The sequence below is a fragment of the Zootoca vivipara genome, chromosome 9 (assembly GCF_963506605.1).
Source record: "Zootoca vivipara chromosome 9, rZooViv1.1, whole genome shotgun sequence".
Classification (NCBI taxonomy): Eukaryota; Metazoa; Chordata; class Lepidosauria; order Squamata; family Lacertidae; genus Zootoca; species Zootoca vivipara.
This window is the reverse complement of record NC_083284.1, coordinates 62,852,970-62,873,673: the sequence shown is the minus strand read 5'-3', so window position 1 is coordinate 62,873,673 and position 20,704 is coordinate 62,852,970. Positions and strand designations below refer to the sequence as shown.

Below are 20,704 nucleotides of genomic sequence, written 5' to 3'. Positions count from 1 at the left end.
TGTTAAAGTCTTATGTAGAAAGGGATAGACCAGCCTGATTTGAAACAGCATGCTACCAAAAAGCAACAACATGCTCTAGTCCTGGCAAGGTCAGTTCAACCCTTATGTCAGCTTTGTTATCTGATCTCTTCCTTGCTTTAGGCTATAAAGTAATACTGCCCTTATATCCTCGCAAAGCTCACAACATTCAGGTTCTGCATATAGTCATAGCTTTTACAACATAAAAATAGACCTGGGAAAATAAGCATGTCATTAGAAAAGAATTTTCAAGGCCTGCTGAAGCCAAGGGAAAAGATTCCAATCACTAAGTTGGGTTTAAATCAGGCGCTCATTAAGGAGTATGTTTTCTGCAGCAGCAACCAATCAGAAATAGATGCTTTTGTGGTTGAAATGGTTGCATTTAACTGTTCCCTGTTCCTTTACAATCTTGTCACTGGTCAAGAGTTTCCTTTTCCATAATTATATCCAGGATAAAATACTAATTATTGTAGATTCATGCAGGAATTGTTCTGATATCTACTTGGTAGAAATACAAAAAGTCCAAATTATAGATGTCTAGATGTTGATTTAAAAAAAAAAAGTGGTGGATGCAGGTAAGCCGCATAAAACCATGAACCAAAATCCCACAAGTCAACCCATATTAAAGGAACAAGTTTCTTTCCAGTTCTCCCTTAGATGTCATATTTTCCTAGCTGCCTTTTGTAATGTTTAGAAACCATTGTGTTCCATGTTGTGTATGGTTGTCTCAAAAGCTGCTAACATGGTTAAGGGTATGAAAGGCCATGTTCAGATTACTTTTTTTGGATTACTTATTTTGTGCCAATTTTAAACATTCTTTTTTTCTAGAATCCCTGAAAGATAATTAAACTTGCAGGGTTTAATGAGGATGACATTCCTCTATAGGTCAGCCCTAAAATGCATATAGTCCTAAGTTCTTTGCTAGATAAGAAAAATGTTAACTGAAATAAAAATGTTCAAAATTCCTTAGAAGAGGGTTCATTCAACCAAATGGAGCAATTTTAACAAATCATACTTTTGACAATAGATGAGACATGTCAATGCAGACAGCAGGTGGACATAAATGCAAGCACTTTTCAGGAGGCTTTTGTGGGGATCAGATGCTCTGTTTCATTTTATCCTATCTGATTTTCCTGCCTCTCTGTTTGATAGATGGAACAATAGTGGAAATACTGGGTGTGTCCAGAATGTGACACCAGTAATACTTTCCTGGGCATTGTACTGCAGCAAATGGTGCTGTACTGCAGCACCATCCCCCCCCCCTAAAAAAAAAAACTTTACAAAGTTCTAATTTAGTGTTAAAGCTGAAAGTGGGAGAAGCTTCCATTTTAAATATCTCCTTTGAATTCAGTGTGAGGCTGTGTGTTGTCATCCTTCTGGTTAGATAGATCTGTTTTTTTTTTCCTCCCCACAATATTGGATCGTAGTCTTAGGTTCTGTGGCTTGCAGGGTGATTGTGGAAGAGAAGGGGGAAATCCATATGATCAGATGGATTCTAAATAAAGTGATCAGAAATGTGTTTCTTTGCAAATCACAATTTTATTTTTCATTTTATTTTTAAAAAAGCTCCCCGCTCACTTATTATTATTCTGACTTGGTGAAATGGATTTTTGCTAGTTTGAAAAGTGCCAAGTTGCCCCAAGACTCTTAGCTAGCATACATTGTAGTACCATTCAGAGGTGTCTGGTTTTGTACAAGAAAAACCTGTTGTACCAGACAATAGCTTGGTTCACAAATACCAGGAGAAACTATGGCTTGGCATGAACAGGAAAAAAAATGATGGGTATTTCACTCATTACTCAGTTCTGCGGTTGCTGTTGTACCAGAAGCTAAGCCATGGTTTGGCTTAGCATTATGTCCAAACCTAGACTTGTGGTTTGTTTTGTGTCAAACAAACTATAGCCCGTAGCCAAGGTTTGTTCTCGGCTCAGTGCTTGTGGTTTGTTTGAGTAGCGATCTTGTGGGAATTTACAACAAGAATCAGAAGAAAGTAATTGCAAACCTTGAGCATGGCTGGAAGGCCACAGGTTTCTCCTCTCTGGATTAGAAGCTTAAATGGAAATTTCCGTGCTATAGTTTATTCTGTCAGAAACTGGCCATTTTTAATGGTTGCCCTAAGCAGCAGAGTTCAAGTCTATAGGTCTTCAAGTAATGGTTCAAGATACGTTTTCACAGGATAATTTTTGATCTGGGGATTAGATCCCTTTTTAAAGTATGTTTCTAGCATACAGCTGACATATTCAAAAAAGTGTTCTCTGCTGAATCTCATATTATTATTTGGATCCTGTAACTAAAGCTTTTAAGGATTAAACAGTGTTGCATATTACCCCTTACTTTCAGCCAGGAGAGAAAAGGGCAGAGAGTCTGAGATTCTGGCTCAGACACACTAAAAGCAGTTGTCACATGTGCAATGGGGCAAAGTCCATGGGTTCGCACTTGGGATCCTGTATCTGCTGTTGCAACCTCAGTCATGAGGAAATGAACAGCCCAAGTCCCTTTGAAAATGTGTCTAAAAGCACCAATAAAGGTTTAGGGGTTGCTAGTTCTACCAGAGCGGCAACATTTGGGAGGTGCAATCTATATAGCACACAAACGGGACACAAATACTGTAATGAAAACTACCGGTAGTAGCACTGAGCTACTGTTAGAAGATGGTGACTCATGCAACTTTCACAAATGCTTAGAGTCAAAGAATCGTAGAGTTTGAAGGGGCCACGAGGATCATCTAGTTCAACCCCCTGCAATACATGAATCTTCTGCCCAGCACGGAGCTCGAACCCATGACCCTGAGATGAATAGGTTGTAATTTATTTATTTTTACTTCGGCCTTTTGTAGCACATACAAACGAAGTGAGTGTTGATTTTTCCTGTACTTGTGGCAACGGCTTACAATGAAGTCTGAGGCGTGTCAAGAACTAAATCCCACCAAACCCTGTGGCAAATCCTGCCTAGACAACAGGTCTGGGCTGCAGTCAAGTTAGCACAGGCAGCTGTGACCAGGGACTCAAGTTATACAGCTGTAAATATTTAAATGTGTTGCAAAGTGCAATATACAAATGTGACACTAGATGGCGACTGCGAGCTATGCCAAAATCAATGTATTTTTCAAAACGTTTTTTTTGTGTGTGTGTGAAAGCATTTTCACAGCGTTTCTTAAATATGTGTGTAGATTCCACCTAAGTCATCACTCCAGGCGTAAGAGGGGGCCAGGAACCCCCAAAGTCGATGGGTGTTGCCATTCAAATGAATCTCGTGATCAGCTATGGGGCTCACTCTCACCCCCCCCCCATTCTTTTTTTTAATTCAAGTTGGCACCCCTGACTCGATGGCTTCTCTGCCCTGAACGTGAGGACTGTGCCTTCATCACCCTCACGAGCCTTTGGGCTGAGGAGGGACCGCTCGGCGTGGCGCCCTTCTGCCTCGAGCACCTAATCCGCCCGCCTTTTGTGGTGGGTTCCGAGGCCGGGAAAGCAAGAAAAGGCGGGAAAGAGAGAGAAAGGGAGGGAGGGAGGGAGAGAGAGAAAGGGAGGGAGGGAGAGAGAGGCCGCCCTTCACACACACGCCGGCCTGCAGTGGCCCCTGCAGTGCAGCTGTTTCTCGCCATAGCTGCCAAGTTTTCCCTTTTCTCACGAGGAAGCCTATTCAGCATAAGGGAATTTCCCTTAAAAAAGGGATAACTTGGCAGCTATGGTTTCTCGCACATGACCGCGGCACTCTCACTGTGTGTGCTTTTCTCTGAGGCGATTATTCTGAGAGGAAAAGCGCGCCAACCCGCTTCGCCTCAACATCCACACACCGTCCCCCCCCCCCCCCCCCCCCCACGGTCCCCAGGCTTCGTTCGCGGCTGCCTCCCGCGTCAGGCGACTCGACCCGGCCTGTGGAAACTTCTATTTTTACAGCGCGCAACTCCTTCATGGCCCCACCGAGGCCCCCCACCCCCTCCGCGGCTCGGCCCGGTCCTTCCTCCTCCTCCTCTCCCTCGAGACGCGGCTGGAGGAGGAGCCATTGCCGCCGGTGCATGTGCCGGCTTGTTGTGGTTCTTCCCTTCCCCGGGGAGAGGAGGAGGGCGCGGCGGGGCAGCCCAGAGAGGGCACTGTGAGGGAGCCGCTCCTCCGTTTCTCCCTCGAGGGGACGCTGCTGCTGCCGCCGCCTCACAACCCGCCCGCCTTTGACAGCCCCGGGGGCGGGGTAGGCAGGCGAGCGAGCGAGCGGCGCCGGTCACGTAGCGAACGAAGCAACAGGAGCCGCTCGCGCCCCGGTCAACTCCGCCGCCGCCTCCTCGAGCGCGGGACATTGCTATATCCCCTCAGGGAAGAGGCGGGAGAGTCTCGAGACTCGGCTCCCAAGTTCCGCCTTCCTCTCTCGATCTTCATCTTCCTCGTTGACATCTCTTCGCAAGCCGCAGACGGCGCACTTCCGGCACACATCCTGCGCTGCTGCTGCTGCTGATCGGTAAGTGATCTTCTCTCACCGCCCCGCCACCCCCCACGCCCCTACATACTTTTTCTCTCTTTGCAGGTTGATTGACGCTGCTTCTGGGGCGGGGGTGGGGAGGAGGGTGCAACACCCACCTAACGCACCCAGCCACCCCACACCCCGTGGCGACACGATGCGCCGACACGGAGCAACCACGTGCTGCTGCTGCTGCTTCCACTATGACTGTATGTGGGCAAGAGGGCGGCTTTGCCGAGGGACGGGTCTCTGCCCGGAGGAGCTTGCAGTCTGGATTTTCACAGGGAACTGCGATGGCGCAAGGTGGCATAGAAATCAATGGACGCTGTTATGCAATGGAAATAACACCCCCCAGCTGCGTTTGGTGGGGTTCGCCTCACCCTCCAGCAGGAGTGCCAACATAGGCGTAGCCAGGATTTTTGTTGGAGGCAGCAGGCTTTTGTTGGTAGGGCGCAGAAGAACCTCAGGTTTGTATTGATTTGTATTGATTTGGAGGGGGCAGCTGCCCCCCACGGCGCCCCCTTGGCTACACCTGTGGGTGCCAACTTGAGTAAATATTAGAGGAGACAGGTAAGCCCTGCCCCACTTAATCAATCACGTGATGCAGCACACATACAAACACCATTTGAATGGCAATGCCCATTAAGTTTTTTTTGGGGGGGAGCTCAAATCTTTTGGGGGGCAAAGGAACCTTGTCTACTAGGTGTTGGATCCTATGCCCTCCAGTAAGCATGCCTTGGGCCTCACTTCAGTTGGGACTGAGGAATATAGATCTTACTCAGCTATGCTTTGGCTTTGTGGTCTCACAACCGCAGCCAGCTTTGCACGGTTAGAAGGAAGCTGCAGTGGCCAAATGGGAACGTTTTAATGACTGGCACTGACAACTTGCCTTCAATAATCGTTGCATCAATAAATCACAGTAGAAGGATTGTGAAAACTAGGACAGCTCTCTCTCTCTCTCTCTCTCTCTCTCTCTCTCTCTCTCTCTCTCTCTGTGTGTGTGTGTGTGTGTGTGTGTAAACAGTTTTAGGTCTACAACAATGCATTACAATGTTGGTGTTTAGTTTGCATGTTTGCTTGTTTTTATCCTGTCTCAACTCGATCACCGTTAATCTATTGGTATGAGCAATGATGTCTGGTTGGAATCCCACAAATATTTGGTTAAAAACATGTTTAATACGTTTCCTGATGAACGCACCTTTTGCCACTTTTTCCATAAACACCCTACCCTGCTTTTCATCTAGCTCCCAAAGCTTACAACAGTACCAGCACTAAAATACTAATTAATGTACTGTAATATGCTAGGTGAAAATGGCATATTTGGAAGTAAAGGTGAGTTTTGCTTTTTATTTTTTTTATGTGGATATCATGCGTATATCAAGATTAAAAGGAAATGTTTTGTGTGCATTCATTTCCATTTTCTAAGAGACAGAGGCATAGATTTATCTCTCAGTGCATCATCTTGTTGAGATTCAAAGGCAGCTTTGAATTTACCGTACTTTGTAGGCTCTAACTTGTGCCAATAACAAATTGTAGAACTACAGGCGCCAACTTTGCTCATAACTCAGCACTGCACTTGTGTGGTTTTCTCTTCTGTTCAGAGATCAAGTGATAGAGGGTCACTCTGCCATTTAGCACTGCAGAGTTTAGGATACAATTTCAGTCTGGGATTTTGCTGTAATGTTGAAATCCCAGTGATACAAGTTCACCTGCGTTAGTGATGATGGAAGCATAAGCAAACTAGGAATAAGCATGTAATTTGGGAGGCAGTTTCCTTTTTAAATTGTGTGATGATAACCCCTTCTTCACTCCAAAAATAATCAAATATTGTAACCAGCGTCGTCTGTGCAAGTAGAATGAGGGGTAGGCTATAATATTTCCTAGTGGAGAATAATCCAAAATGTACTGGTTGGTTAGCAACTTTTCTCTTTGGAGTTTGCTTGTGCTGTACTGTATTTAGGGTGTGCGCTTGGAGTATGGGTAAAAATAATGTCTCAGGAATGTCACAGCAATAAACTCCAATTGTGCTGCTCAGAGTGAAGCATGCAAAGTAATGTTATACATAGCACAGTATACTCTGGTTTAAAGCTTGATGTTTGTAAAAGGCTTGGAAAGGCTTTTTAGCAGTATTAAAATTACAGAGATGGCATAAAAGAGGGGAGAGGTTACAAAAGCTGAATATTTAAGGGTAGCTGTAGTCATAGAGAGAAAAACTGCTTAGAGTAGTTAGGAAGATAGGAAGCTACCCTTTACTCAGTCAGAGCACTGGTCCATCTAACTCAGTATTGGCCATACTGACCAGCTGTGGCTCTCCAGGATTTTAAATGGGTGATGTTCCCAGCCCTCAATTACTGTATGTCCTCTTCAGGAGTAATGGACTATAGCCTACACCATGACCAGTGCTTTGGGTAGATGGTGAATCAGGCATCTGCAAAAAGTCTATAAGCAGGGTGACTCAATTCACATGTAGGTCAAGGCTATTGATTCAAAGATGCCAAGTTACTAAATCTGTGGAGGCCATTTATCGAAACCCAAGTCCACCTTGTATGTGCACTGTAGGCCCATGTGCAGTGTAGCTCTGGGGTGCAGGAAGCAGTCAGTAAAAATGACAGGTTGAGGGGGGAAGGCCACAGCTTTATTGATTACAGTGCAAGAGCTTTGGCAAAGTAAAGGCCTATATTTATGTGATCTGATCACCAGCTTGTTGGGTGATGATGAGCTCCCTCTTGACAGCAGAGATTGACCAATTTTGAGGTTTCTGCATGGTAGAGATGTAAAATTTCCAGAAATTTTGAAGCTCGGGAAAAACCCTGGTTTTTTCCCGTTTTTTTCCGGGGGGGAAACGAAAATTTGCAGAAATTACATTAGCACTTATTTTTACTTTTCCAGATTGAAAGCCATTCTGTTACTTTAGAAGCATAAAATATAACTACGGATAATTTTAATGGGCATAAAATTGTCACAACTAGCATATTAAAAATATAGTGTATCCAAACATGAACTGAAATGTAACTTGTCATCCATCACTGTTTGCTATGCAACATGCTTATTCCACCTCCCATGTTTTGCCCATGAGACCGTATGTATTTCCTCACACTGATGTGTGTGGTCTGTTAACCACTTTAGGTACTGCTATATGCTTAAATTAGTTTATTTCACTTTTTAAAGACTGTTTTACAGCATTTAATGTTTAAAATGTTTTCATTTCTTTTCTTTTTTTCATAACACTTCTCTGATTGCCACAACAACACATATACTTTAAGGCCCTTTTTGTTGCTCTATATTTTCTTCCAATGCTTTGAGGCCTAGTGAAGACAAACAGAACCAATGCATTCCACACGTATGCAAAAACAAAACTGAAACCTTTTTCTTTTCTGGTGACAACAGCACCTCCTAAAGGAAGAAATGTATATTGTTCTTGCATTGGAGAGTTCAGTTTGTAACCTAGGACTTGCTTGTCCTCACAGAAATTAGAATAATCTGATACCATACATATTTTTTAAAAATGATTTATAAAATATTTGAACCCCTTATCTTAAAATATTTTATTCATCATGTTAAAATAAAACATCCCTGTCACAGTGGCCGGAGTGGGCTACTTCAGAGTAACGACGCTACGCAGCTCTGCATTTTATTCTTTTATTGGTGCTGCGTATTTACAGTGCTGAAGTCATTGCTATTTACACGGAGTGATGTGGTCAGTCGGTTCCAGAACCTCCGAATGGCTTTTGGCGCGTCTTTCTCCAACACAAAAGCTTTGGCAGACCCATCCTCTTTCCCCTCCTCTTTCTGCGTAATTCCGGAGTTGGGGGGATGGGTCTCCCCCCCTTATTCGCCCCTTCCTGTCCCACCTGGGACCCTGGCTCCTCTACCTTGCCTGAGCCTCGGACACGACTTCCTGCTTCCCCATTGGAATCGGAACTCTCTCTGCTTTCCCCTGTGCTCGGGGATGGGCTTGAACTCAGGAGGGGAGGGACTTCGCGATATCCCCTGTCCCTCACAATCCCATAATCTATTTTTTATTTTTTCAATTTTTCCAGTTTTTGGGAAAAAAACAAAAAGGGCTTCAGGAAAAAAAATGCAAAAAAAGTTTTTTTTTTTAATTTTTCCGGTTTTTTTCCTGGGCCTTCACATCTCTACTGCACGGTATGAACCACTTACAGGGAACCTCCCCTGGCCACTGGGGCAGGGGTGCCATGGCCCATCAGCCTCCAAACTGGGCTTCAGGACAGAAATCACTACCCTCCAAGATCCCTTAAGGGGAATCTCCGTTGGCTGAAATATGGTGACCCTTGCCTGCCGCTCCCTTCTAAGGATTCATCCCAGTGCCTTTTCCGCCATAGGAAAGTTGTGACAATTAAGTATTAGATACTGTAAAAGCAAAATTACAAAGAATAGCATTAGAGGATGGGTGGAAAGATCAACGGGGGACTGTGGTAAAAGTTGGTTGTGTCCTCTTTTTATGTTCCTGGAGTAGACCAGACCCCTGGAGTCTTCTCTCTGGCCTGCCCCAGAAGCCCTGCCCCTTAGGAACCTAGCAATGAAGCTGTTTGGTTCCTGGCTTCATCTCTGAGAGAGGTGTGGGTTGTTGTTTTTCCAAATGGAAAGTCTGGATTCTTAGAACTGTTATAAGCACCTGCACAAAGTGATAATGCCCTAATTTAAGTGTGGCGCTGTGGTCTAAACCACAGAGCCTAGGGCTTGCCGATCAAAAGGTCAGTGGTTTGAATCCCTGCGACGGGGTGAGCTCCCATTGCTCGGTCCCAGCTCCTGCCCACCTAGCAGTTTGAAAGCACATCAAAGTGCAAGTAGATAAATACCGGCAGGATGGTAAATAGCATTTCCGTGCACTGCTCTAGTTAGCCAGAAGCAGCTTAGTCATGCTGGCCACATGACCCGGAAACTGTCTGCGGACAAACGCCGGCTCCCTCAGCCTATAGAGTGAGATGAGCGCCGCAACCCCAGAGATATCCATGACTGGACCTAGTGGTCAGGGGTACCTTTACCTTTACCTTTTAAGCCTACAATTCACTTGCATTTAACTTGTGCACATTCAGCTATATGTGCATGGCAAAAAATAAAATAAAGAGGACAGAAAGCGGCCACGGTTCTGGGGGAAATGATTTAGCAATCCGCCATTCAACTCAGTGTGCTTTGACCAGGGCTTTTTTTCAGCTGAAACTCCTGGGAACTCAGTTCCGGCACCTCTCAGGTGGGCACCATTGCCATTCTAAGAGAACAAGGGAGGTGTTCATGGTGAGTTCTGGCACCTCTTTTTCTAGAAAAATAGCACTGGCTTTAACTATATGTAGTTTTGGGTTTAGGCACGACCCCCAGAATGTAACTCCTGCGTATGTTGTGGGTTTACTGTAATTCTTTCTAAGATGCTAAAGAAGAGCATTCCAAACTTTTCATGTTGATAATACACTTTTTACACATGCATCATTTTGCAACACAGTAATTCTGTTTTACTAGCAAACCAGAGGTTAAACTAATCCCTTTCCAGCCCCAGGAGGAGCTCGGGGAGGGTTCATGCAACACACCTACACATTGCAGCCGACACACTAACATGTCGCGACACACAGTTTAGAAAGCTCTGTGCTAAAATACTCAGGTCACTTAATCTCAAAATATTCACACTGATGTTGCACATGTGCACACACACATGACGGTAAAATACTTACAGTAGTTGGTATCACTCTAGAAGTCTCTCACCATTACTGTTAAAAGTATGTGGAGGAGAAAATCCCAAATATATGTGGCTTCTCCCATTTTTCAAGTCTCTTTTCCGGCTGCCACTATAAATCAAACATACAGTACACACATTCAGCTGAGGGTTATTAAGACCTCCCCACATTCTCAACGTGTTGTCTAATCTGTGCCTTGAATTTCACTTTACTGACTGCTGTTAGGAACTAGACTCCATGCTCCACGTTATGAGGGAGAGGTAACATGTTCAACCTTCTCTGGAGTTGGACGATCCATATACTTTTGTGCACTTTTTGATGTTTTGTTTATTGTTTATTGACCATTTTTGTTATGTTTGTAGTTATGTGATTTTTTTATATGTTGTAAGCCGCCTTGAACATGGTTTTAATTTTGGATAGGCGGCTTACAAATAAAATGATTGGTTGATTGATATACCAAATTTCAGCTTTCTTATCAGTTGTGGTGAAAAGAAATTTTATGCTCCATCTCTGAGTAAGTAAGTGAGGAGGAGCCAAATGTGTGTCCAGGAATAATAATCTGTTCTGATAATAAAGTATAGCAGTTTCTTTCTTAGTTCTATGCAGCATTATTTTATCTCTTATGCTAGCATTCCTTTTAAAACTAGATACTTTCCCATCTGTGAGTGGCTGCATGGGAATTTGAACTCATGTGTCCTATTTTAGGCTAGTTTTAAGAGATTGCTTATGTACTGCATGTTATTTAGGAAAGAGGCTAATACTCCTGAGCTATTATTTAGGAGCCTCACTGCAGTACAGATGGTGGGATTTGTGACTGTAGCTAAGCTCAGAGATCGAAAAGAACATTACTATATAAAATGGAAAAAGAGGCGCTCTTGCTATCTCTCTCAGAGTTCAAAAGGCTATGAACTGTTGACAGTTGCTCTCAATCGTCTTAATGTGCTTATAAACTGAGCCACTGCATATTTTAAGTAAGGAGAACATTTGTCAAAGTACACAAACTTTCATTATGTTACAAACAAGCATTAAGTCAGGATAAAAATAGTAGACCAGAAAACGTAATATGATCCTTGTGGTGTGATGTATCATCACCTTTGTACCTCCCTAGATATATGGGTTGCTATAGGTTTGATATGGCTTGAGAAGAATGCTCTCCAGGAAGGTCAAAGGACCAGTTCCTAGAGGATAAGGGCAAGCTAATGTGCAGTCAAAATGAACTCAAGAAAAAGGGGGAAGGGTCGTTCACATCATTTAGTCCCCAAATCAAGACCCAACATCCACACAATCTTTGTCTCCTACTTCCTCCTCCCACACTTGTTTTCTTATCGCAAAACTGTAGTTACACAAGCTACCGTATTTTTCCATGTATAACACACACACACACACACCCCGTGTATTAAGATGCCCCCTATTTTGGGGGACTCAAAATTAAGAAAATGGGGGAGATTGCCCCTGTCTATAAGATTACCTCCCCCTTTTTAACATTATTTTTAGTATTAAAAAAACCAAAAACCTAGTCTTATACACGGAAAAGTACGGTATTTCTTAAAATCTTTGGATATTTTAATTTGGACTACAACAGTCTTGCTTTTTCTTGTGTTTTCAATGAGCCTGAAGACAAAACCTTGCATGAAAATGTTGTAGCTCATAATTGGACCCATATCAAAAAACCAGAATGAATCTACTATAGTGCTGTGGCTTTTAAATACAGTCATACCTCGGGTTACGAACGCTGCAGGTTGTGCATTTTCGGGTTGCGAACTGTGCCGAACCCGGAAGTACCGAGACGGGTTACTTCCGGGTTTCGGCGCTCGCGCATGCACAAAGACAGAAAATGACATCACACGCATTGCATCACGCGTGTGCGCAGATGCAGGGCTTCAGGCTGCGAATGCTTTGGGTTGTGAACACGCCTCCTGCATGGATCACATTCGCAACCAGAGGTATGACTGTAATGAAATATACTTTATAGCTGGTTGAGGATCATCTGAGGCTTTAACATCCCTATGTTTAAATATGACGACTCCTGTAATGCCCTAAGTGTGAATCACTGTTGTTAATGTCTGATATATATAATTACACAAGAAGCTTTTCATTTTATTGCTTAATTTTATACAGTCACTGACATGACTCTTAAATGACAAAAGAGGGAAATTGTGTTAACCGTGTAAATATCTTTCCTTTCAGAAGTATAAGTCTTCATCAAAAATTTGTTTGATGACTCAAACATGGATCCCATATCGTTCAAAGTTAAAAATCCTGAAGCAACCAGTGATGGCTCAATAGACTTTAGTCTTCAGCTAGTAGGTTCTCTGCCAGTACACTCTCTAACCACTATGCCAGTGCTCCCTTGGATTGTGGCAGAGATTCGGCAGCTCAGCACACACTCCTTGAAGGAAGAGCCTAACTCCAGCCAAATACGGCTTTATGTCTCGCCGACCAGGCTGCGATGTGAAGCAGACACAGGGAAAACCCAGCAGTGGGATCCTCTGATTTGTTCCAGCCTATTTGAGTGTAAGCCACAGCATGTCCACAAACTGATTCACAACAGTCATGATCCAAGCTACTTTGCCTGCTTAATAAAAGATGGAGCAACAAACCCCCAAAGTATCTGTTACGTATTCAAAGCTGATGATAAAACAAAAGTAAGTGATATATTTTTGTTTACATTCAAACCGAGAGATATTAACGGCTCTTTTAGAGAATGTGTTGCAAATTAAGATGGCATTTAAATAAATTGTATTGTAGAGAGATGCAGCTTCTGTGATGGTTTGACATCCATGTCATACATTTAAGATATGTTACTTCACACAAAGAATCCAGGGAACTGTAGTTTTATAAAGCTGCTGGGATTGTGGCTCTGTGAGGTAAACTACACTTCCCAGGATCCTGTATGGGAAGCCATGACTGTTAAAATGCTATAAATGTGCTTTAAATGCATGATGTGGATGTGAATAGTTCTATTCCATACAAGCTGTATATGATTATGTTCTCAATATGTAAAACAAAGTATCCATTCATTTATTCAGAGCTTCCCCTATTTCATGAATATAAGACCTCTCAAACCAAATTATATTAGTACTCTAGGAAACTTGGTATTCATCTGTGTCAATGTGCACAAAGAAATTGTTCAATAAAAGTGATGCAAATAGGGCAGTTAGGGAGTGATAAGTATCATGTTTGTGCCATATGTCTTTAACTCTCAACTTCTGTTATCCAGAGAACAGATTCACATAGTACAGTTATCTCTGAATATGGCAGTGTATTTGGGGATCATTAATATTTTTTTGCCATTTTATTTCCAGTGTGACTTCCTTTTCCCATAAAATAACAAAAACTGTAGATTGGTGGTGGTTCAGGGGTGTCAAAATTTTCAGCACCCTCAGTAGCTTTTTGAGGGGGTACCTGAACTAGTATAAAACTAATATGATTCAATAGTGTAGATACACCATAGATAACTTGTGATAAAAGTATTTGCTTTTGTGTTTGTACAACCTTCTGATTGGCAAGCCCAATAGGCTGAGTGATTTAGACCACAGCACCACCCACATCCCCACAGTAAATATGGCTTATCATAGGCTCTCCAAAGAATGGAATTGCAGTTCCTCTAGGAAAGGGAATAACTGATAAACCAGTTTTAACCCTGCAGTATACATACCTCTTTCCATTCCAGATCACATGCTAGTAAATATTAGTCTTGTCTAGTCTATGTGTAATTCCATGAACCACAGGATCTGGGTGTCAAAGGTTGTCTTAAGGTAGCATGACTGGTTCGGCTGCACTGGGCGCTGTGCTGCGGGGGGGGGGGGGCACAATAGTGTTGTAGAATGCAGCATGAGAGACAGGAGTTTCTCATGCCACTGAAATTTGAGAGCCTAAAGTCTGCCACTGTAGGTATTAACTAAAGTGTAGGGTAACAGTGCTGGGACTGACATGCCTCAAACTGCTGATAAATGTGTTGTGACAACAGCATTGCAGATTTGTTCCAGATAGCTAGAGGCTGATAGTTCCTTCTCTACCTGTTTTACTTCTTCTGTTCCAAATTTGCCTGGATTTCTGATCTTTAGTCGCTATATGATGTCATATTGTGAAAACAGAATGGCTCGAGTGTCCTTTGCTTTGAGAACTGTTGGTCTCAATCAGCGAATGTTATGTTATAACAATGAGACTTAAAAGCATGGGATACCCACCTCCCAAAATATTGATGGCAATAATAATCCTCTCAAACACAAGATGATGTTATTATTTGTTACTTTTGTTAATATATATTATTGATCACTGTTTGCTGTCTACCCCACGCCCCATTTTGTTTTACAATGTGAAAAAATGATGGTAACATTTACTTGCTTGGCTATTTCTGGGAGCAGTTTGACATAAAGTTTGAAGAACAAAACAATTAAGTAGAGGACTGTGCATGTTTTAGTTTCTTTTGGGGGTATTGGTTTATTATTAACATCATGTTCTAGGAAAGAGCCGAACATTTTCACACAGCTACGAACATCAAATGGATGCAAAATTTATAGTTCTAAAGCATAACATAACATAAACATCTTGTCCTTTTCTAAAAGTCCTATCACGTAAAAGGGATCCTGATTTGGAAGAAGCTCAAATAATTGTGACCCTTGTTTATACCAAGTAAAACAAATATTTCTTTAGAAAAACATTTTTTAAAATACTTTGCTGCCAAATATGTAGTGAGCCTCTAAACTAGTTCTGGTATTTGTTATTTGAAGGACAAATGTATCTTTAAAAAAATATTTCCTTAAGATTGTTTTTGGGGTAGCATTTTAAACTTGGGGAATGGTTTTTACTTTAGTCATTAGGTGGCTTCTCGGCCATGTGGAAGCTTTTGAAGTTGAGAATACCGGTAGGTATTTTTCACGAGACTTTGCTTGAGATCCATGAGCTCTCTCACACTATTATAATGGTGTGACTGCTTCTTTAGGAGCATTGCAAAATTGGAGTGCTGTAATATGGTAGTGGACATAGGCCATGATCTGAAGAACTGTGCTAGTTCAATGTTCCAAGGTGACTCTTGACTTATGCTTTCTTTGAACCCTTCCTTTGCCTTTTGAACAAGAAGGGAAGTTTGTGATTTGAGTGTGCCTGTTGTTCAAAAAAAACAAAAATCCCTCTGCAGAAGTGCAAGTGCTGGAAGAGACAGGACTTTCAATTTTAGGTCCTGGCCATATCAGTGAAACACAAAATGTATAGCATTGAACATGCATTTTATACCTTAGGTTAACAAACTCATTAACTGCAAGTTTTTATTTAAGAAGGAAGTGAGGAAGAAAAGTGCAGTTATGCACTTCCTCGCACACTCTAATTTTCTTCCTCAGTTCCTTCTTTGGGGAAACCAAAGTTAACATGTGCTCAATCCAAACTGGCAAATGGTGGTTTGCACCAACCATGAACCAGAAATCATGACTGGAAGCAGTAGCGTCTTAAGGTCATCGGGCGCCCTGGTGCAGATCCCTCCCCCCCCACTCTTTTTTTTAAAAAAGGAAAGCTCCGCGGCAGAGCGGAACAGGGTCCTAGTGCCCCTGCTCCGCTCATTTACCTCTCTCCTCCGAGCGGCGCGGCTGGCGGGCGTCCAGGAGGAGGGAAAGGGAAGCCGCTGCGCAGCTCCCCCACTTGCTGGGGCGCCCCTCAGCGCCCTGGCGCCCCGTGCCACTAGGGCCAATGGGCGAGCCGCCCCTGACTGGAAGTAGGTTTCTATTCTAGTTTGGATGCATACTTTGAGTTACACCAGGTGTGGGGAACCTGTGAGCCAGATGCTATTAGACTGCAACTCCCATGAGCTTACTGGGGTAAGCATGGTCAATGGTCAGGGATAGTGCGAGCTGTACTCTACAACATCTGGAAGGCCAGAGGTTCTTTATCTCAGGCTTGCATAAGACTTCCGGTTTTGCCGCGGGACGCGTAACGCGCTCTTGCCGAGAGCTCTGCAGCCTCGGTAAAGTTTATTAAGGAAAAAGGGGTGCTGGCGGCATTCCGCGCCCCCATAAAGGTTGGGGAGGCGATCCCCAACTGAACTAGCCGGTTGTGTCTGAAAGGAGCTCCTGGCATCCCTCGCTGCAAGCTGAGGAGAGGAGGAGACCTGGACACGGAGGCGCTAAGACCAGCTTCCTTAATATAAAGCCTGCAAGAGCGACGCGACCAGGGTCGGTAAAATTTCCGTTTTTTAAATCTTACCTTGAACCGGAGCGTGGGTTTAACAAAGAGCCGCGAGGAGGATTCCCCCCCCCCCATGAACTGAGATTGAAAGGTGCCTCAAAGGAGTTTAAGAAGGAGGGAAGAGCAACGCGAGCGGAAAGCACTAAGAAGGGGGAGGGAGCTAGAGTCTGTGAGGAGAAAACAGCATAAACAACTTAAAAGGCGCTGCCGGAATAAATCTGAAGTAAGACAAAGATTTTAAAGTTTATGAAGCTGCTTTAAGTGAAGTCTTCCGTTTGTTGATATCAAACTAATGCATGCAACTGAACCTTGCCTGAGAAGAAAGGATTGAGAAAGATAACTGCGTGAGAGGTGAGCGATTGGAGAGCAGTGGCTGAGAAGGAGCGGGGTTCTGAGGGGCTACAGTGCTGCATGAGAGAAAGACTGATTGCTAAAAGATTTGTTTTTTTTTTTTAAATGGTGGGCGCTTTGTATTAACGATGACTGAGCAAAAAAGCTAAGAGAAGAAGCCGGAAATAGGGGGAGAGTTAAGACAAAGAGAGGTGATTTAAAGGAGAGTTAAAGACCTATTGTGACTTAAAACAGCGACACCAGAGGAAGAACTTGGAAAGACAGTCCTTTTTCAACTGAATTAAATAGCGACGCCAGAGGAGGAATTTAAAGAGACAGTCCATCCTAAGTAAGCCAAGGTGCAGACTCCATCTGGTGGATTGAGAGAGTAATTACAGTGAATAACAGTTTAAAAAATCACAATGCCACCAAAGTTAGCAGGAACAGGAAGTCAACAACAAAGAAGGAGTTCCACAATGGAGGCAGAGATGGACTTGAGGGAGCTCATTTTAAGCCTGAAAAGTGATATAGGAGAGGTCAAAAAGGACTTGACGGAAATAAAAAAAGAAATGAGTGACAGGGTGAAATCTTTGGAGGAAAAAGTTGACAAAATGGAAGAAAAGATGGATCAAAGTGAAAAAGAAAGGACTGAAATTAAAAATGAGCTGAAAGAAGTGGAGACTAAAAGTCAAGCAACTGAATTAGAAATTCAAGAGATGAAAAATAAAATCTTGGCACTAGAAAATAGCATCCAGAAAGCAAATAAAGAAAAGAAAGAGGATAGAAAGGAGATGGAAAAGATGAGGAAAGACTTAGAGACACAAAGAGCATTACAGGAGGCCGCTCTGGATGCACTTGCGATGATGCAATTAAAATTAAGAGAGAAGACGCTGAGGTTTCGAAATATCCCGGAGAAAGACAACGAAGACATCGAGAAATTAATTGTGGAGGAAATAGCACGTTGGTTGGAGGTGGAGAAGGACGGGATTGAGGAAAGAGTGGAAAAAGTCTTCAGAGTGAGCTCAAAGAAAGCGAAAGAGAACAACTGGCCGGGAGACTGTTTGGTCACCTTCACTGCCGGATGGCTAGTGGAAAAAATCCTACAGAAAAAAGGGAGAAAGAAGATGAAAATAAACGGCGTAGAGATAGTGATCCTGAAGGAAATTCCGCCAAGACTGATTCAGAAACGACAGAAATACCAATTCTTAACCAAACCACTAAAAAAGAAAAATATAATATTTCGATGGGAATATCCCGAGGGATTATCTTTTTTCTACAAAGGAAGGCGGAGAAAGTTTGGATCAGTAGGGCAAGCGGACATTTTCTGGAGAAAGTACTGGCAGGAGTTAGGTGGCGAAAGGGTGAGACCGGCAGAAGAACAACTAGACAGCAGCCTGGAAGATGAAAATGAAGCTAGCGCCAAAGAAGAGGAAAACGAGGTAGAGGTAGAAGAGGAAGAAGAAGGGCAGATACAAGAGACTTGAGATATTTAATAACTGACAATGGGAGTCACAAGGGGGTTTAAGGGAAATAATACTTTACACCTCTAAGAACAATGGATACTAGAATCTCCCCCGAAACAAATGCTTCTTTTGTTGTGGTATTGGTGTTTTTTCTCTGTTCCGTTTTCTGTTGTATTAGTGAATGAAAGGAAGGAAGGAGTGGGAAGCTGTAAGTTTTCTTCCCTTTTCTTCTTTTTTTCCTTTTTATTAATAAGAGAGATTAATTTCTCTCTCTCTTTCTTTTTGCCAAATAAATTGATAATAAATTGAAAATTGAGAATTTAATAAAATGAAGCTTAAAACAATCTCATGGAATGTGAATGGCCTAAATAATAAAAAAAAGAGGAATAAATTGGGACATGTACTAAAAAAACCTAATTGGGATATAATTTGTCTCCAGGAGACGCATATTAATAAAAAACACGAAAAGATTTTGGAAAATGAAAAATTGGGGAAAGCATTTGTGACAGCCGCAGATAAAAAGAAAAGAGGAGTTGTGATATACATTAAAAGAAAATGGGAACCAAATTTGATATGGAAAGATCAAGACGGGAGAATAATAATGGTGGAGATAAAAGTTGAAGGAATAAAATGGCTAATTGCAGGAATATATGCGCCCAATGGGGGCAAAGGTAGTTTCTTCCAAGTTATGGAAGAGAAATTATTTGAACGTATGGAAAAAAAAATATTGATCATGGGAGACTTCAACGGGGTCCAAGAGCCAGAATTAGACAAATCAGTAAATAGGGGAAAAAGGAAAGAAATTAAACTCCCCAAAAGTTTCAACAATATGGTGGAAAATCTAGATTTGGTCGATGCGTGGCGGCATAAATACCCGATTAAAAAAGAATTCACCTACTACTCCTCCATGCACCAGACAGCAAGTAGAATAGACGGGATCTGGATGTCTAAGGAATTAACAACAAAAATTGGGAGAGTAGAGATACTCCCCAAGACTTTGACCGACCACAGCCCAGTAACCCTCTGTTTAGAGGAAATGGAACAAGAAAAAAGCAGAAGGTGGAGGATGAATGTCTTCCTACTGCACAATGAAAAGGTTGTACAGGGAGCACGTGATTTAATGAAGGAATATTTTGAGCTCAACTGTAACGGGGAGGTAGAATTGAAAACAATATGGGATGCAGGAAAAGCGGTGGTTAGGGGGTATTTCGTCCAGCAAAGTAAAATTGAAAGGAAATTAAAAGAAATTAAGAAAATAGAGTTAATGGAGGAGATAAAAAGGAAGGAGAAATTATTATATAAGTTTAAAAAAAATGATATAGAACAAGAGATTAAAATTTTAAGATTAGAGTACGAAAATCTAATAGAGCAAGAAATGGAAAAAGAAGCACAATTCTGGAGGTATAAACACTTTGAATGGGCCAACAAACCAGGCAAGTTACTTGCCTGGCAAATAAAGAAAAGGAAAAGCGAAAGGATAATTAACAAATTAAAAATAAGGGGAAGGGTGGTAGAAAGACCTAAAGAAATAAGGAAAGTGTTTGAGGACTTCTATACAGATTTATATAGGAAAGAAAACGAAAACGAAAAGGAAATAGAAGAGTATATAAGTAATGCCAAATTGTCAAAAATTATGAAAGAAAAAATGGGGAAAATGAATGAAAGTATAAACGAGTCGGAAATTAGAGAAGTAATTCAAAAAATGAAAATTGGAAAGTCCCCAGGGCCCGATGGCCTACCAATAGAATATTATAAAAAATTAGAAGATATATTAATGACACCACTGAAAAAATTAATTAATGAGATTTTAGAAAAAGGTGGGACACCGGATTCCTGGAGAGACGCAATTATAACTCTAATACCTAAGCAGAATAGTGATTTGGAATCTCCAGCAAATTATAGGCCCATATCCCTTCTAAACAATGATTATAAAATCTACGCAGGAGTCCTGGCCAATAGGCTAAATTTAGTCCTAAAAGAAATCGTACATGAAAACCAGGCCGGTTTTGTCAAAGGCAGACAGATTAAGGATAACATCAGAAATATTGTTAATATTATTGAATATCTGGAGAGTAATAGAGGGAAACAAGCGGCAATATTAACAATTGACGCCGAAAAGGCCTTTGACAAGGTATCGTGGGCATTTCTTAAGAAAGTGTTAGAGGAACTAGGACTCGGAGAAAGGCTGAGAAGAGCAATAGGGACAATATATGAAGATCAAAGGGCAAGAATTGTAATAAATGGGATAACATCTGGAGAGGTTAAAATCTATAAAGGCACAAGGCAAGGGTGCCCCCTGTCCCCCTTATTATTCATCATAGTTCTGGAAGTTGTGCTAAAGAAAATAAGAGAAGAAAAAGAAATAGAAGGGATCAGATTGGGAGCGAAAAGATATAAAGTTAGGGCATATGCGGACGATTTAATCGTCACCACCGAAAACCCCCTAAAAAGCATCCCTAAAACATTGGAAAAGATTAACGAATTTGGGAAATTAGCCGGATTTAAAATAAATTATAACAAGAGTGGTATCTTAACAAAAAATATGGAAGAAGCAGAAAAGAAAGAATTACAAGAGGT

General features: G+C 42.1%; 1 protein-coding gene across 7 annotated transcripts in view; it reads left to right on the top strand.

Annotated features, from left to right (window-relative positions):
- The first annotated feature begins 4,041 nt into the window (after window positions 1-4,041).
- Window positions 4,042-20,704, top strand: part of TBC1D1 (TBC1 domain family member 1) — a 116,424-nt gene continuing 99,761 nt past the window's right edge. For 4 of the 7 annotated variants that reach the window (XR_009558179.1, XM_060278922.1, XM_060278921.1 and 1 more), the window contains exons 1-2: window positions 4,042-4,470; window positions 12,345-12,802. Coding sequence is in view for 6 of the 7 variants with exons in the window: in XM_060278922.1 (XP_060134905.1) it covers window positions 12,386-12,802 (417 nt within the window). In the remaining variant the exon portion in view is untranslated. Of the gene's footprint in view, window positions 4,471-4,500; window positions 4,938-8,303; window positions 9,727-12,344; window positions 12,803-20,704 lie in introns of those variants that run through there. The other 3 variants (XM_060278923.1, XM_060278920.1, XM_060278919.1) reach the window with 3 other exon arrangements.